The 19,161-nt window shown below is 37.8% G+C and overlaps 1 protein-coding gene across 1 annotated transcript in view; it reads left to right on the forward strand.

Moving 5' to 3' along the window:
* Positions 1–19,161, forward strand: part of LOC127840344 (H(+)/Cl(-) exchange transporter 6-like) — an 88,462-nt gene that overhangs the window by 17,260 nt on the left and 52,041 nt on the right. Inside the window, exons 7-10 of the mRNA XM_052368752.1 lie at positions 142–317; positions 8,690–8,777; positions 11,675–11,825; positions 13,491–13,644. Coding sequence (XP_052224712.1) covers positions 142–317; positions 8,690–8,777; positions 11,675–11,825; positions 13,491–13,644 — 569 coding nt within the window. The remainder of the gene's footprint in view (positions 1–141; positions 318–8,689; positions 8,778–11,674; positions 11,826–13,490; positions 13,645–19,161) is intronic.

Below are 19,161 nucleotides of genomic sequence, written 5' to 3' on the forward strand. Positions count from 1 at the left end.
ATCTTGCGGGCATTCCGGAGATAGTCGATGTATGAGTAATGACGATTATGTTACTCGAGTGCACGCAAATATTCGATGTATCATGATGGGGTTTCTTCAGTGAACGGAGATAGTCGATGTATCACGAATTGGTTACTTCAGTGTACGGACGAGGAAACAGTTAACGGCACGTGCCGCCTCTGGACCGCCATGGACCTGTTCATCTTCGTACTCATGGGGCTGATAGGGGGCCTGCTAGGGGCCGCGTTCAACAAGCATAACAAGTGCCTTACCATCTACAGGATGAGGCACGTGTTTCCCAAACACAAGGCGGTCAGGTAGGGATGCAGAAGGGTATCGGAAAAACTTATTTTAGTCGCGCTCTAACAAAGCCGTATTGAATGCATGTGCGTAAAGTGTCGTCCCAGATTAGCTTGTGAAGGCTGCACTTTGTCCGCTTAAACTTAATTTTGCTAAGAGAGAATTCCATTAAACGAAAAATACCATAGAAGAGGTAAGTGTAGTCCCTAATAGCCTGTGCGGACTACCCAGGCTAATCTGGGACAACACTTTCCGCTCATGCATAAAGCCCCGTTTACCAGAGCGCGGCTGATTTTTTGGAGCAATCTCCTTTATTTTGCTTTATACTTACCTCACACGCCATTTGACATCGATATACTAATACTTTCTTTGGAAACACAATAGTATAACGCCTTTCGTCATTATTATAGTTCATTTAAATATAAGCATCAACAATACTTTAAATTTCAATTACTAAGTCTGCATTACATGCATGTAAATGTATGACCGTGTGCGGAATAATTCGCTAGTCTATTGTTACGAAAGACATGGTTCATTGTATGTGCTTTTATATGCCATATATAAGGTTTTTGCATCAGTTATCATGGAAAGGTGGACTCAAGAACAATCATAGTTTACCTTGCATGAGCACCAGGATGCTTCCAATAAGCAATCGCAATATATGCATCGAAATTCGAAAATTAAGCCCTATTTCCAAAACTGTTGAGCACAGTAACCCCACCTTCAGTAACTGGTATTAATGCAAAAGTCACAAAGATGTGGACCCGACCGGACACACAATTGTGGATAGACGTACAGATCGACAGACGGTGTAAAAACTATATTCCTCCCTTCGGGAGCATAATAAAACAGTACATGTAATTAAATTTAATTGCAGCTTTTGGATTTCTGTCTTTATGCTACAGACACTAATGTTTTAGAAACCATGGGTTTGGCGAAACGAAAAATAACTTCAAAATGACTGTGTTGATTTTCTGATAACCGAAATAAATGTTTATTTAATAATGAAACATGTGTTTCTTTTTACTTCTGTGAGACAGGTTGTAATGGTATCAATAAGTTAATGGACATGCTGTAATTCAGATTTCATGATAAAACCTTCTTTCCAATAATCCTTCAACATATCATTCCCCTAATAAAGGATAGTTGGTCAAACACATTAGCGAGAATGAAAATGATATACATGTCAACAGACATTAGAACGACGATAAAGCTCAAAGTAATTTAAGGAAACATCGTAATTTTAAGTTGAATAGGAATTTCGTAAATTAAACAAAAACTGACACTACTCAACTTTAATACAAACTATTCAAACAATAAGATAATTAGAGGGTAAGAGTGGCAAAATTGTAGTTTGACAACAAAGGGTGTTAGAATTACTCTTGATTTATTCCCACACCACATTTTTTAATATGATTTTTCATGCAATGCTTCTTTTTATACATTTTTCCATGGACGTGACAATTTTTTCAGATCATCGTGTTTATTTATGTGCTGTTTCAGCAGCCTTCTTGTCTAAAACGTTTTGGTGCATGTTGCACAGGCATGCTTTCCTTCTCCGTGGTCCGGAAGGCGGCATTTGTGCATTCGAAGAATTGATAGGGTTTTGTACGACTTCGAACATATTTCACATGTGTATATTTGTCATCAGAATGTGTACTTCAATGTAGTTGAAGAGCGTGTCTTGACTGACATGGCTTTGCACACAGTTTACACGAATGCTTCGATGCCTTGCCTAGATGAAGCTCACTTTCTTGCTTGTTTAGCCAATTCGTCGTTGTGAACACCTTCCAACACTGACAACAAAATTTTGGACTATCGGTGTGGGAACGGGTGTGACGCTGCAGTAATTTTTTACCAGTGAACGTTTTTCCGCATCCTGGAAAATCGCAAGGTGGATCCACTATGAAGCTGCATGTGTCGCTTTTAAGAGTATGCGCACGATGAATTAACACCGCACTTTACACATTGAAGGTGATCTCCGTTGGACGATGACATCTGTTACGACTTGAAAGAATTCGCCTAATATGATTAAATGCTCACCGATTTCGAAAATGACTTTGTTAGACTGCGTTGATTACACATTCAATGACTCCCACTATATTTGTCTAAGTGTGTCTAAACTGTGTGTAGTATTAACATTTATTTAAAAAAAAAATGCACGATATGGATTCATGTTGTTTTATTGTAAGGTTTACACCCTTTCACGGCGGCATACATGGGACATGGGCATTTTTTTCAAAATACGTGCTCACGTACTACTTATTTGTTTACGTGCGCAAGTAATACTGAATACTGCCCCTACACAATTGAGGTCGATATACATCGACCTCATATCGTTTAACGCCCTTTGAATCGTTCAGACATGACGTCATTTCGGAAGCTTTAACGACTGCAAATTCATCCAACAGCGCAGAATAATCATGCAATAATTATTGAACACAAAATATATAAGTTATTTCACTAATTGCATAAGAAGAGTATTAAAGGGGCCTTATCATGTTCCAATTCCATTTGCTGTCGTTAAGCACTATGTCAATTGAATTTGCATAGTGTGACTTGATTGGTCGGTTATAAATAATTTGGATCTCTGTTCATTTGATTGGATTTTCTTGTCGTGTGTGTTTATTAACGTTATTATTTATGTTATGCTTATTTGCGTATTTCATTGAAAATTTTAACGTGTTGAACTTTTTGTTAAATGATTTCGTTAACAATGATTCTGCAATAAAGAGTAACCGTCAGATATACTTCGTGTGTTGTTTGTTTATTTTCCAAATCTACAAAAGTGGTGTTCTTGCAAAATTCTCACTCATATAAAAGGTAATCGTTCTCATTTATGTCTAACTAATGATAATTGTATGTATCAGCAATGATTTAAAAGGAAAAACTGAAACATACGTTGAAATCAATTTGCAATCAGAAAACAACGTTAACCCATTAATGCCTATCGTCTAGAAAAAAGTCTTGGCAAACAGCGTAGACCCAGATAAGACGCCGCATGATTCGGCGTCTCATCTGAGTCTGCGATGTTTGCTTAAAGGAATTTCTGTAAGAAACATTCTAAATATAGAAATAAATATACTAGACATCCCTTATTTTCCAAATAAATTTATCCAATTTAGAAGGATGGGAGAGTCCACTAGGCATAAATGTGTTAACCGTTTAGACGTATTCGGTATATTATATCTAAATTAGATATAATATACCGAATACAGTCATTACATTAGTAATTATTCTTGTTGTTTGGACTGTAGTGATTACGTACGCACGGAGATGTGTATAAATGCGAAGAAATTTTCGAATGAATACATGCGCACGTGAAATCAATATGTGCGCAAGTTAAAGCAATACGAGCGCACATGAAAACAATACGTGCACGTGTGATAAATAGATCAATGAATAAGTAAAACGTGCGCACGCAGAACGTAAATCATGCGCACATGTAAACATTGATACGTGCACACGTAAACGCTTATAAATGTGTGTGCACATATAGGTGAATACGTGCGCACGTATTCACTATTATGTGCGCACGTTAAAGCCATTCGTGAGCATTCGAAAGCAATTCGTGCGTAAACGAAAACAATACTGCCGCACGTGTATTGGACAAACTTTATGTTCCATGTCTCCTCTATGCCACCGTAAAATATCTTGTGACTCAAAAAAATATAGTAACGCATCACTAATTAAATCAAAGTACTGACAGTACTGGTGTGACGATGCTTTTGACAGGATGGATATAAAAGCATCAATTTAAGTTTATCTACATCACCACGATCACCACAATTGTGTATGTTGGTACGAAAAAAAAAATTGGTACAAAAAATTTTCGAAAAAAATTTGGGTATGAAAACAAATTTGGGTACGAAAAAATATTTGGAAACAAAAAAATTGGGACCGAAATTTTTTTGGGTACGAACAAAAAATTGGGGATGAAAAAAAAATTGGGTACGAAAAAAAAATTGGGTACGAAAAAAAATTGGGTACGAAAAATTTTAGGTACGGAAAAAAATTGAGGGAACAGGAAAGTAGTACCTGTGGGGAACTTGACCCACACTCGCACATTTTCGGCCCTTTCCGTCAAACATCAGATAAGTTCCTCGAAGGCAATAGTATGAATACACATTTTGGAAGCGGTAATGCGGTCCTACCTACGCGCGTCAAAATGTAAGCGAAATATGTACATAAGTCTGTCAGGAATGATTGAATTAACGAAGAAAATCGTGTATTGATGTAAGTTTTTTGAAGAAATGTGCAGAAAATATATTAAACAAGAGCTGTGTTTGTGAAACACAATGCCCCCTGCTGCGCAGCTTTGAAGCCATATATTTTACCTTTGACCTTGAAGGATGACCTTGACTTTTCACCACTCAAAATGTGCAGCTCCATGACATACACATCATGCCGAATATGGAGTTGCTATCTTCAATATTGCAAAATTTGACCTTTGACCTTGACCTTAAAGGATGACCTTGACCTTTCACCAATCAATATGTGCAGCTCTATTAGATACGCATGCACGCCAATATTGAAAAAGTTATGGCCAATGTTAAAGTTTTTGGACAGACAGACAGGCGCTTTATATTTGACATTTGACCTTGAAGGATGACTTTCACCTTCACCTTTTACAACTGAAAATGTGCAGTTCTATGCATGCAAATGTATGCCAAATATAAAGTTGCTATGTTCAATATTAAAAAAGTTATGGCCATTTAAGTTTTCGGACGGACGGACAGACTGACACACTGACTGACTGACTGACTGACTTACTGACAGTTCAACTGATATAGGCCACCCTACCGGGGGCATAAAAAGCAATGGCGATATTTTTCTCAGCCACATAATTGTTAATAGTTTGATATCACAAAATGAAAGTGAAAGTAGAACTGTCAAAAATGACAACCTGTCAACGTGTTGTTTTTGCTGGCACGAGAGGGCGATTACACTCAATGTGTTCACATTTTGGCCATAGGCTTTGTCAATGACCTTTATAGTATGGATAGCTTTGATATTATTTATTGCTATCATGTAACTGCATGATTGTGTATATGTTTACAGTACACAAAGCATAAATAATGATATAAATATACTGATTGAGCTTATAATAATCTGAGAACTATAGCCAGGCCAATTAAGGACTTAAAATACAATTTTGTGTCCTGATTTCATGAAGAAATAACCATGCATGTCCTAGATTTCAAATTCAAGGCCCTGGTGTGACACATTGGTAGCATTACCGTTAAACTGTTACCAGGCTTATGAAATTAGTATTTATTGAACTTTCTAAGGAAATCTAAATCAGGCACTGATTTTTCTTGTTTTATTACAGTCATAGATCAGTTGTGGCCTCTGGGTAATGACCAATTTTTGCTTACTTGTCACACCCTTAAAACTTTCCACAATTCTAAAATAGCAAATCTGGAGTTAGGTGATCTTCAATGGTACATTTAAACTTTAGCTCTGTTACAAGAGTGCTGGTAGAGTCCAGTCACATATTTAAATCTAGGCCATGTCAAAATCAAAGTGTCAAAGAAAAATGAAAGATGCGTTCATTAATAATTGTCCAGTTGTTTACTACTGCTGTAAGTTTTTATATAATATGACTGATGAACATCATGTGAGAGAAAATTCACATTATCATTGTATATCAGGTTTAACAGCCTTTAGATAACAAAGTATGCTAATTTTCAATGTCGCTTCTGGGGATCAAACCCGTAGGGCTTTTAGAAGGATTCGGAAATTTTCGATCCCTCGAGAGCAACCAAACCAAAAATTAAGTCAAATATTGCCGACTCGGTTTTCTGAGTCGGTTCATGAGGGATAATGGAGCATGATTGGTCATTGTCGGCTCTGGTACTACTTACATGTACCCCGGGTACTCTTAAGTATACTTACATGTACCCTGGGTACTCTAAGTATACTTACATGTACCCCAGGTACGGTAAATAAACGTAATTGTTATCGGTCCATATTAGACTGTATCCGAGTTGTATTCGCGCCCAAAATCCGATGTCGTAAAACGCGCAACCGATTATCTTAAACACACTTCTCTTTAAAAAAACACTGCATCAACATGCTTTTTGAGTATGTGTTCCGATAATATAGAGGCCTATTATACAGAAAATTGACATAAATGTGTATATATAATTATTACAAAAATTTTTTTTTTTTAATAATTTTACATGTACCCCAGGTACGGTAAATAAACGTAATTGTTCTCGGTCCATATTAGACTGTACCCGAGTTGTATTCGCGCCCAAAATCCGATGTCGTAAAACGCGCAACCGATTATCTTAAACACACTTCTCTTTAAAAAACACTGCATCAACATGCTTTTTGAGTATGTGTTCCGATAATATAGAGGCCTATTATACAGAAAATTGACATAAATGTGTATATATAATTATTACAAAAAAATAGTCGACAACGACTGATTTAGGGTTAAATTTCCCGGGTACATTTTAGTATATTTACCGTACCCGGGATACATGTAAGTATACTTAAGAGTACCCGGGGTACATGTACGTAGTACCCGAGCCGACAATGAACAATCGAGCGATACTGGAAGGTGCAACATATCTCAGGCCCCCTAGCATCGCCTTTAGCAGTATTCAATTCTCAACAGGAAAGTGCTGGAGTCATTGATCCCGATGGACAAGAAAAACAATTGATTAATGGTCGAAATAAATAATTTGATTAATGACAATTCTATTATTTGAGCCAGGTCACAATAAGAGCAGTCAAATCAGTATCCAATTAAATTATTTGTTATTGTCAGAAAAACGCTTTTAAGCAAACAGCTTTCAAGCGACTGCAGGCTGATCTAGATCCAAACTGGCCACAATCGCCTTAATGTCTCTTTTACTATGACACAGTTCATTTAACTTTAAAATGATAAAAAGTACTAACACTAAGAAAGAGTGCACACCAGTAAAGAGTTTGAAATCAATGTTGAATTTCAGGACAGCTTGGTGATCTGCAAATCCCCGATGAAATGTTGATATCGGGTATCATAGTCATTCAATAAGTCGCAAAATGCTCGAATACAATTTATAAAGCACAATGTGACTTATATTGATAACTAAAAATACCAGTATGCCAGTTTTGCCGTGTCAAGCTGTTACGATCCAGAAAGTCCTTTATTCACATCGAGTATATAGCCTTCGAATTCCAACTATTGTTGTCATAAGCGGAGATTTAGTGAATAAATAATTCATATATCCTAAATGAAAGCTTCTAAATAGCGAAACAAGCCAATTTATGCAGTAAGAAAGTTTTGAATCGAGACTCTCATGGAGGCGGCCATTGTTGAATGTTGAAACACGAACGACAACTCTGCTAGGAGAATGTTATCAATGACGAGCAATCTCCTACGCGGTGGCAAATGCAAAAGGGAAGTTACTGAAAAATCGAGTAATCTCAATCGGACTGGCTCGGTCTTTTACATAGGTCGCCATTGTGAAAATTTTTGGATGGTTATCAAACCTTGGACGATGCTGTTCCAGCTTCGTCAAAAAGCAAATATAAACGTGCGTATTTTATTGTGTGTTCCATTTATTAGCTTTGGTACTCTGACTTTTGCATAAATACCAGTTACTGAAAGTGGGGTTACTGTGCTCAACAGTTATGTAAATAGGGCTTAATTTTCGAATTTCGATGCATATATTGCGATTGCCTGTTGGAAGCATCCTGGTGCTCATGCTAGGTAAACTATGATTGTTATTGAGTCCACCTTTCAATGGAAACTGCTGAAAAAAACTTATATATGGCCTAAAATGCACATACAATGAACCGCGTCAATCGTGAACAACGAGGCACTTGCGTATTTAGTCTTCAATAACTTTTTAATATTTATAATGCATAAACATGATCTATACCGAGGTTTAATTGATATCGGTAGATCATCCTGCGCGTAAGTATAATATCGAATAAGTATGGTAAATGTAAGCATCATTAAACAAATCTGACGAAAATATTCAAAAATCATCCGGTAACCGCCATTTAGAACAACAGTTACTATTTTTCTCTCTTACGCTACGCCATTTACTTGCGTAGGATCGATCCCCTCGATAAAGTAGCATCTGTAATAACGTTTCAAATTCGAGCCACGTTACCCTTAGAATTAACTAACGTTTCGTTGCTTTTATTAAATAACTTGGACACTGTTATTTTCTAGAAAAAATAATTATATATTAGGTGCTGTTGGTTATTCTAATAATGATACCGTTAGCACAGTTTAGTATAACGGCGATAGTATATGCCTAAAAAAGTCAAAAGTAAACTTTCTAGTCAACTAGAACTGTAATAACGGAATTTGAAAACATGGTTTGTAATTAAATATGATATTCTTTTACTCTCAACCCTTCATATCTATGTTCTTTTTCAGAATCGTTGAAGCGTTACTTGTCTCCATGGTAACAACGACAGTAGTTTTCGTGTCGCCCATGATGCTAGGGCACTGCATTCCTACCGTGGTAAGAAGTTGCACTTACGTATTATTGTACGTAAAATCAAACTACGGTGACTATATGTAGCCGCGCTTTTGTAAAACGGGACTTAATGGTATGCGTAAAGTGTCGTCCCAGATTAGCTTGTGTAGTCCGCACAGGCTAATCAGGGACGACACTGTCCGCTTAAATTGGATTTTTGCTCAGAAGAGACTTCATTTAAACGAAAAATGTCGTAACAGCGGAAAGTTTCGTCCCTGATTAGCCTGTGCGGACGCACGTGCATCATGCCCAGTTTTCTCAGAACACGTCTTTTATGTAGCCGCGCTTTTGAAAAACGGGCCTTAATGCGTATGCGTAGTGCCCCCGAGTGGCCATGCAGTCCTTACACGATTTTCAGGGACACAATTTTACTTGTATGGTATTTTTCGTTTAATGGGATTTTCTTTTAAACATAAATCTAGTCTAGGCGGAAAGCGTCGTCCTTGATTAGCCTGTGTCCATTTCACTTTTAATAAAATTACTGAAAAAAGTCATTGTATTAACATCGAATTTAATGATATACCGTTTATTCTGACTTTAAGATAATGCTTTTTATCCCCACGCTTATCTCCGTCTTCCGTCCGTTCGTCCGTCCTGGCCATCTGCTCCTCCTACAATATTAGCACTTGAACCTTGAAACTTGCACACATGGTAGCAATGAGCATATGTGCGACGGTGACAGCGACGGAATTTTGATCTGACCCCTGGGTAAAAAGTGATGGTGTGTTGTGGTGGGGCCGGGTCAAAGATTTTCCTGCGACCGCGATTCGAAAAAGGCTCATAATTACTTTGTCCCTTCAGATATTGCTTTCATATTCGGTATGCATGTGTATCTGGACAACACCTATCAATGAACATACAATTTTTACCCCTGTGACCTTGACCTTGAACTTGGGGTAAGTTTTCAGGTTTCGAAATCTGCGACCGCGATTTGAAAAAAGGCTCATAAGTTCTGTGTCCATTCAGATATTGCTTTCATATTTGGTATACATGTGTATCTGGACACTACCTTTCCATGCGCATAAAATTTTGACCCATGTGACCTTGACCTTAAACTTGAGGTCAGTTTTCAGGTTTTGAAATCTGCGACCACGATTTGAAAAATGCTCATAACTACTGTGTCCCTTCCGATATTGCTTTCATGTTTGGTACACATGTGTATCTGGATACTGCCTTTCCATGCGTATAAAATGTTTGACCCCTGTGATCTTGACCTTGAACTTGGGGTCAGTTTTCAGGTTTTTGAATCTGCGAACGCGATTCGAAAAAAGGCTCATAACTACTGTGTCCTTTCAGATATTGCTGTCATATTTGGTATGGATGTGTATCTGGACAACACCTTTCCATGCGCTAAATTTTTTTACCCCGTAACCTTGACCTTGAACTAGAGGTCAGCGTTCAGGTTTTGAAATCTGCGACCGCGATTCGAAAAAGGCTCATACCAGCTGTGTCCCTTTAGATATTGTATTCATATTTGGTACACATGTGTTTCTGGACAACACCTTTCCATGCGCATGAACTTTTTGAACTTGGGTCCGCGTTCAGGTTTCGAAATCTGCGACCGCGATTCACAAAAATCTCATAACGTCTGTGTCCCTTCAGATATTGCTTTCATATTTGTTACGCATGTGTATCTGGACAAGATCTTTCCATGCGCATACAATTTTTTACCACCGTTACATTGACCTTGAAATTAGGGTCCACGTTTAGATTTTGAAATATATTATGTGGTTATCTCCGCCGTCTGTCCATCCGTCCCAGCCACTATCTCCTTCTACACTATTAGCACAAGAACCTTGAACTTACACACTTGGTAGCTATGAGCATACCGTATGTGCCACAGTGCACTATTTCGAATTTTGATATGATCCCTGGGTAAAAAGTTATGGGGGTTGGGGTGGGGCGGGGTCAGAAGTTTTCAATCATTTTTTTTAGGTTATTTGACATAAACTTCTTCATTTCTACACCCATTTACTTTTAATTGATACTGAACATCTCTTATGACAACACGGTAAATCTAACTATGAATGGCTTCATTACCAACCCTGAGGCGCCCCTGGGTCAAACATGCGGCCTGGGGATACGCGTCGGCCTCTGCCGCGGCGCCCCTGGGTCAAACATGCGGCCTGGGGATACGCGTCGGCCTCTGCCGCGCCATTGCTAGTCATTGATATGGATCAACGAAAAGTCTAATTCTTCACCTTATTTATAAACCATCGTGCCTGATTATTTATATTGTCGAGTCACCCTATTTCGTACCATTTAAATTACTTCTCAAAGTATTGTCACATCACATGTCGTATTAAACAACACATTCCTTTATTGATAGTTGACTGATTAACCCATTTTCCAATCATTTAGATCATTTGCATAACAATTGTATTACCATGAAGAGTATTTAATAAAGCATAACATAATCTTGGCCATTTTCATACCCCACACACTTTTTAATTGGTGAGGGACATATACATTTGATGTTATCCGTCCGTCCGTCTGTCTTTTTCTGTTTGTTGCAGCTGAAACTTAACAAACAAATTAACCACGCAAACGTAATAATTACCTCGAGTATTTACCATTAGTTTGTCCAACATATAATAACGTGCATACATTACTTAATTCGGACCAAGGTATTATGTTAGTCAATAGTGTTTGGCTAAGAACGGGAATGTCCAAGCGCTCTCAAACATAAACATGAATAACTGAATTTCTTACAAACAAAATTACTGTAATTTTAAAAGACGTTAATATCTTTCATTAGAAATTAATTGGTTCGTCCATGCATTGACTTATTTTCGATTAACTTGGTCTCCACACGGACGGCTCAGATTCGCACGTAAGAAGTCGGGCAACCCTGTTTTACAATACCCTTGTTGGAATTGCAGACTGGCAACCAGACGAGTGTGAACCAGACGATGACGGACATCGGGTCGAACGTGCGCACGTTTTTCTGCGACAACGGTTCCTATAACGACATGGCGACGTTGTTCTTCAACTCACAGGAAGAGGCCATTAAACAACTCTTCCATCAGCCCGGTATTAGATTGAATACATGTGCGCAAAGTACCGTCCCATGTTAGCCTGTGCAGTCCGCACAGTCTAAGCAGGGACGAAACTTTCCGCGTTTTCGGTATGTTTTGATTAAAAGAAGTATCTTTTTAGCGACAAAACAGTTTATGCAGTTATTAATATCATCGATTAGCCTGTGCGGAATGCACAGACTAATCAGGGACGGCACCTTGCGCACGTGTATGGGCGGACCAAAGCTTGTTTGACATAGATTTGAAACGAGTTTTTATAGAAAGGAGATTAGATATGAAATGTAATTTCATTTCAAGCGGCGTTGGCGGATTTATTACAAAATGAATTCTGTCATTTAATGAACAAGGAGATCAAAAGTTTATATTTACTAATATAGGTCCCCTACCGGCTCCACCATTGTCATATTTATTTTATTTGTTGCCATAGCAACCAGAACTTTTGACGTAGGAACAAAATGAAATGACGTGCATTATGTCCATATAGCCATCTATTCATGTTTCAAGTTTCATGAAAAAATATGAAGAACTTTTAAAGTTATCGCAGGATCCAGAAAAGTGGGACAGACTCACAGACAGACGCACAAAGCGCAAACCAAAAGTCCCCTTCGGTGAAACCGGTAAGGGACACTTACAAGTTAAAGTAATGTATATGAAGTCAAAACTGGACTGGTCCTAGTGTTCTTATTTTGAACACATGCTTGTGTAGCATTATAACGTGCTTGTTTCCTTGAACCACATGGTTCAGAGCTTTGATATTTATTAAGCCGCATCAGTTAGCGGTCCTCAAAAAAACAGTATATCCAAAACATGTCACAGGGAAAAACAGGCCACACAGCTGGGATCATATTTAAATGTAAAGGTTTTATTCCTACTAGAACGACAATCTTGTTCTGTTAAAAAAAAACTACCATGTTAAATATGTTATAGCATTTTGTGCTATTTTTATGAAAATTATGCTTTTTGTGCAAAATGACTTTCAATATTCTCTCCTATGAAACCACGGGTTCAGCAGCTTTGATATGTGGTATTATATGTCAGATGTCGGTCCTCTATGACGTTTTTGAAAATTAATGCCCTGGGAAAAAATTAGTTTTTCCGACTCCGTAGGTCATCTGTTAAGCATAGATATAAACAAGAAAACATGCGATATTTTTCTAGTATCATACCACTTAATTACAGTTATTCTGGAGAGCATTCAATGATCCACAGGGTCCTTTTATTTAAAACTTTTTTCTTCGTATTAAACGAATTTCTATCTATATTATAATTGTGTATGGTGCAATTTGTAAGAAAAGTCTATACGTGTATACCTAATTGGAATTGCTTTTGTTTGCCCCCGGCATTACAGTTGCGGAAAGACATACAGTTAAACTTCAATACTCTGTCGCTCATTCAAAGAAATATCAGCCGCGCTGTTTGAACACGGGGCTTAATGCTAGTTCGTTAAGTGTCATCCAGATTAGCCAGTGCAGTCTTCACAGGCGAATCAGGGACGCCACTTTCCGCCGTCATGGATTTTTTTAAAGAGAGTTTATGATAATCCAGTCTAGGTGGAAAGTGTCATCTGTTCGGAATGCACAGGTTCATCAGGGGTAACACTTACGCACATGCATTAAGCCCCGTTTTCACAGAGCGCGGTTTATAGTCATCCCTTTCAAAGGTCGGTTCGAGCTGCAGACACTTGGTCTCTTCATGGTGTTCTTCTTCCTGTTGGCATGTTGGACATACGGTGTTGCGGTCCCCAGCGGGCTCTTCGTACCCTGTCTGCTGTGCGGTGCCGCTTACGGGCGCTTCGTGTCCACTCTTCTCCGCGAGTAAGTACCCACGTTTACGGCTACGTTATTGATGTCACCCCAGGAAACCCGATACCTTGCGAGTCGTGTAATACCATAGGGGACTGTGGTGTGCATTTCGGCACGAACATAAATAGGGTAAGTAAATTGGAAAAATTAAATTTTTAAAAGTCCAATTTGAAACAACTGTGTATTAACATTGATAACAAAGGTATTGGCCGACATGTAGAAAAAATCCTGACAAATTTTCTTAAAAAATGAGCGAAATGTGGCTCCCTGAAGTAGAAGATCGGGCAAAACGGACCATGTTCAGGCATTTAGGGGAGAAAATAATGCTTTAATTTGCAAGCCACTGCAATAATTAAAGGATTTATACAAACTTTCACATGTCTGCCATAACCTCTCAGCAGGGGTTCTCCAGAAAACTATTTATTGTGGAGAAATTTGCGTTTTTAATGACCATGTTGGAAAAACATGGATACCATCTGGTGAAGACCAGGAAACCTTATGTGTGCAGTGACTTTATAATTCTTTTTCAGCCATTTTGTTACAATTTCTTTGCTTTGTAGAGGCATACAGTAAGTGTATGTGGGCACATATGCATTCAGATGTACTTTTAATGCCTTATATATTATCAATAGTGCCTTTTCAACATTCTCGAGTTTTATTTCTTTTTACCAACACTATTTTGGAAAATATAAAGAAAGACTTGACTGCTTTGTCGCATTTATTAATTGGTTAGGCACATTAAAATGATGTGTTAATAAGTATATATGGGGTTTATAATTGTATAATATTCATGTATTCATTCTAACTCTAACTTTCTATATTTTAACACCTCATTTGTATGCACATTGTTCACATGTTCTAAAATACATTTATAGTCATCAGATCTTAAATTACAATAGTAACACAAAATAGTTGATGATGTTTTAAAGTCTTTTGAATTCGTGACATTACGTGTTTTATCGGCCAGACTTCTTTTATTCACTACTAGGTTGTCATCACAAGCCAATACTGTATGCGTTGATGGTTGAACGCCTTCTAGTGACTTTGTCCTGTACCCTAGTAAGCCTGTAGTGCTATCTAGTTCAAGTTGCTTATATTTTATGCCCTGTTTCTGGTGGCGATGGTTGAGATGTTTAATTATTGCTTCAAACACTTCGAACTTTTCCGCACAATAGAAGCAGATGAAGACAAACATCATGACCTGTAAGAAAAGGAATAATAAATCAGTTAATTGCGTCTGAGACAACTAGAACAATCACTAAAGATGATTCATATCCCCACCATAAGCCTTGATTGAAAATGTGATATTATAGTGAAGAGATTTCCACTTGATATAAACGTACACTGTCTATGCCGGACTGAACTCATAAAGGTACAGCTACAAATGAAGTATGAAAGTTGCAATCCCTTTATTTTAGAGCCAATATTAAAGCGGAGGCAGTGCCCTTGACCTGTGATCTTAACGGTATGTGTTGCGCAAAATTCATTGATGCATCTACAAATGAGGTTTTTAGAACCCAGGAAGCACCAATGTAATGTTTCTTTATCAGAGAACACAGTCACATTTGACCTAATGACCAAATAATGTAGTGTAATAATGTAAAACTCATTTAGGTCAGGTTTATCTTCATAGGAAGTCTGAAGATTGCAGATGGAAGCATTTTTGTTCTGAAGACAATATTAAAGTTTTCTATTAGAGGTGGAAGTGACATTGACATTTGACCTTGTAATCTGACATTGGATTTGACCTGTAAAACTCATAGAGGTGCATCAATATATGCATTTTGAAGGCTGTAGGTGGAAGCACTTCCATTATACAGTCTATGATAAAGTTTTCTGTAAGAGATCACAGTGACCTTGACCTGTGACCTAGTGACCTAAAAGACGGCGGGTGTATATATAAAGCTAATAAGGTTTCATCAACATATGAAATTTGAAGGTTGTATGTTCATTTGTTCAAAATGTATTTCATGAAAATAAATCGGAAGCACAAACGGACAAAAAATCGGGACGGACGTAACATACTGGGACAGGGACGGTCGGGACAAAATGATTCCTATATAGCCCCCGAAACAGACTTTGTGGCGGTATAATAATGTGTGTGTGTGTGTGGGGGGGGGGGCAACACTAGCATTGTGATGTGATACAATGTAATTTTAGCACAAACTGGCAAACGAGTTAGTTATAAAACTATCATCTTTACATGTCTAAAGTGGACATTGAATAACCACATTATATATAAGACAAAGGATTCAAGTTTCTGAAATGATGTTGGATGACAGCCAAATAATATCATTGAATGTATTAACAAGCATTAAAAGTACATTTGTATGCATATGTGCCCACATACACTTACTATAGACCACTACAAAGCAAAGAACTTGCATTAAAATGGATGAAAATTAGGTTTTTTGTCACAAAAAAGAATTATGAAGTCACTGCACACATAAGGTTTCCTGGTCTTCACCAGATGGTATCCATGTTTTCCCAACATGGTCATTAAAAACGCAAATTTCTCCACAATAAATAGTTTTCTGGAGAAACCCTGCTGAGAGGTTATGGCAGACATGTGAAAGTTTGTATAAATTCTTTAATTATTGCAGTGGCTTGCAAATTAAAGCATTTTTTTCTCCCCTTAATGCCTGAACATGGTCCGTTTTGCCCGATCTTCTACTTCAGGGAGCCACATTTCGCCGAAATGCACACCACAGTCCCCTATGGTATTACACGACTCGCAAGGTATCGGGTTTCCTGGGGTGGCTTAGAGGGAAGAAAGCCAATTTGCCGTGGTTGCATCCTGCGCAAATTGTAAACGGACGACTTATACCCCGGTTATCGGGGTGTAAATGTGTAAGTCGGCTGAAGATGTTATGCTATCAAAATCCGACTACCGGTAGTTACCCATACTTTAACTTTGACATGCGTGTTTAACATTGATGGTTGTGGTTGTTTTACATGTATTTAATATTGCGTTAGTCGCTTTCTGTTTGAGTTCATCAATATTACACATGTACATGTTCGCATCTTAATAATTCGTGGGTCATATTCAGTTGTAAGTGTTTAATGTTTGTTATTATCGGTATTGGCGTGTTGACGCGCCTTCTTTGTTGGCTATTTTATGCAGCTGTGTCACCTCAAGGATTCGATGTTTTAATGTTTTCCCTTTACGCAATTAACTTATTTTCCTTTTTACTAATTCATTTTATAACATGACCTACGCTCCATGAGTGAAATAACGTAATGCTCAATTTTGTTTATTACACGGGTGTTATTACACTATTTATATAGGTCACAATATACCAAAAGATTTCCTTAACATCCAAAACAATAAACAAATTAGTAAATATGAGAGATCAAAGATACTTTGAAGTGTAGAAATCAATAAGCTTCCAATAACTTGTTGTTGCGCAACAATGAAAGTGTGAAATCTTGAAAGCGCCTTGTCGCTCAGATCTCCTTTATTTACCAGCAGCCAATGATATATTCTAGCATATAATGTCGTGGGTGCCTTTAAACTGCAGCAGATGGTCAATATGCACTGCCAGCTCACATTTAGAGGTTCAAGAGAATACAAAATTTCATATTTTGGGCACAAAATAAGTACTTTTGACTATTTTTATGGTGGCAATCAGGTCAAAATGGAGGTTCATAACCGAGCGAAAGACTGGGGACACAGCTTCACGCAGAATTCTCAACACAGCAAATATCATCGATCCATGTCACCTTTGTATGCAAAGACACGCGAATAAGGTCAATACTTCCCTTACATCACTGGATGAGAAAAGCATGTACCAAATAAAAAACAAAACTGATTGCTGAAAGTGCCACATTTTTGCAAAAAGATCCCTCTAAGGTAATTACACGATGAAGGGGACACTTGCTACAACAATCCTATTTTTAAGTCCGACGCGACATCCTTTAAAGCCAGAACATTAACAGTAAGCATATTGTGAGAAAACAATACCAAACACAAACACATTGTAGGGTTACAAGTAGCAAATCAACTCAGCTGTACTGCATACATGCTCAGGAACAAGGATAAACCTGTTAAGTGCCAACTTCCGCTGCCAGCAAAGCACGAGCTTTACGTGTCGGGACGCGGAACTATAGATTCAAACAGCACGGAGAATTGCACAACGGCAAGGGTTTGAGTGAAGACAAACCTGATTATGGCAGTATTTCACACCTTAAGCATCATTTATATGCTTATTTGCTTGTGTACATGATAATAATTTAGTATTATTACCTGTTTTGCCATCAATAACCCTTATGCAGTGGCCCTCGGCTTAGTCGCAGACATTCCTCTACCTGAAAAAGTCAAAATACCCAATAGAAATAGATATAAAATGAAAAAAAACACATGCATTTATGTATTTTAAGTGTATTTCTATTAATAATATGAAGTGATAAAGCTTGTTATATTCATGATTGTACTAAACATGAATGCTGGCTCAGCTAAGCATCTGCTGCACTGTCCAAACTGTAAAATTGTCCGGCTTTCCATGTCGGTGGAATGGGGCTCTGTTTGAATGTTAATGCTTTACGCACAAGCTATTGTTGCGTAACTGGATCACGGAGACCCAGGCGTTGAGTTCTGACTTCATGTAGCACATTAATGCTACACGGTCAACCAATATGCCTTTGAATTTAAGTTGGAAAGCAATTTAGCCCTTATTCGGCTATATAAGGGTGGGGGATCAACTTGAAAAACAACTATTCCAGGTTCCATTCAAATCATCTGAATTCATGCATTTAATGCACTTATAATCTTTTCTTTTGCTAAGAAATGACCAAAAATCAGCTTTCCCAGTCATATTTTGCACTTGCAGATGATTTTTCATTTTTACCTAAAGTTAGTTTAGGTCACAGTATACCAAAAGATTTCCTTAACAAATTCAATGTAAAACCGACAACTTCAACGAAAAATAAAGTCAAACTTTTGCGCGTAGACACCCCCATACCCATACCTTTTCTTAAAGAGCATGCCAAGCCGAATGGATTTACACAATAAAAAAAGATAAGTCATCCAGTATGTAAGAAAGAACTCGACGCGAATCAACGGTAACTGTTTTAAGGCCACCTTTTTACAGGCTGATCTACAGTTGATGAGGGTTTCCCGCCATCTGTCAAAATCTCATGTAGTCTCCAACCTATAAGCAAAACACTGAATTTGTAGTATACAACAATGTTTTCCCTACCACATGCACACAGAAATATTCAAAAATAAAGTCATGGCAAGTGCCCATACAGAGAATAGTGTCTTTAAATAAATGACGTTCCATTCTTTAGAGGGTATAGCATTCAACACAAAATGATTTAGTGTATTGTAACCTATAACTGTGAAAGGACGTCATTTTATTGACGAAAGGTAGCCCAAACGGCGATATACTAGTATCATGTTAAATATATCGTGCCTCGCCGCGACTGTCGCGAACAATATCGTGTATCGCTTCGTGTCTCTAGTGTCGCCCTTGATGAAAGAAGTGCGAGATAATAGATGGCATTATCCGGATTCCGTCGATACTGAGG

Source organism: Dreissena polymorpha, chromosome 8 (genome assembly GCF_020536995.1).
Source record: "Dreissena polymorpha isolate Duluth1 chromosome 8, UMN_Dpol_1.0, whole genome shotgun sequence".
NCBI classification, from domain to species: domain Eukaryota; kingdom Metazoa; phylum Mollusca; class Bivalvia; order Myida; family Dreissenidae; genus Dreissena; species Dreissena polymorpha.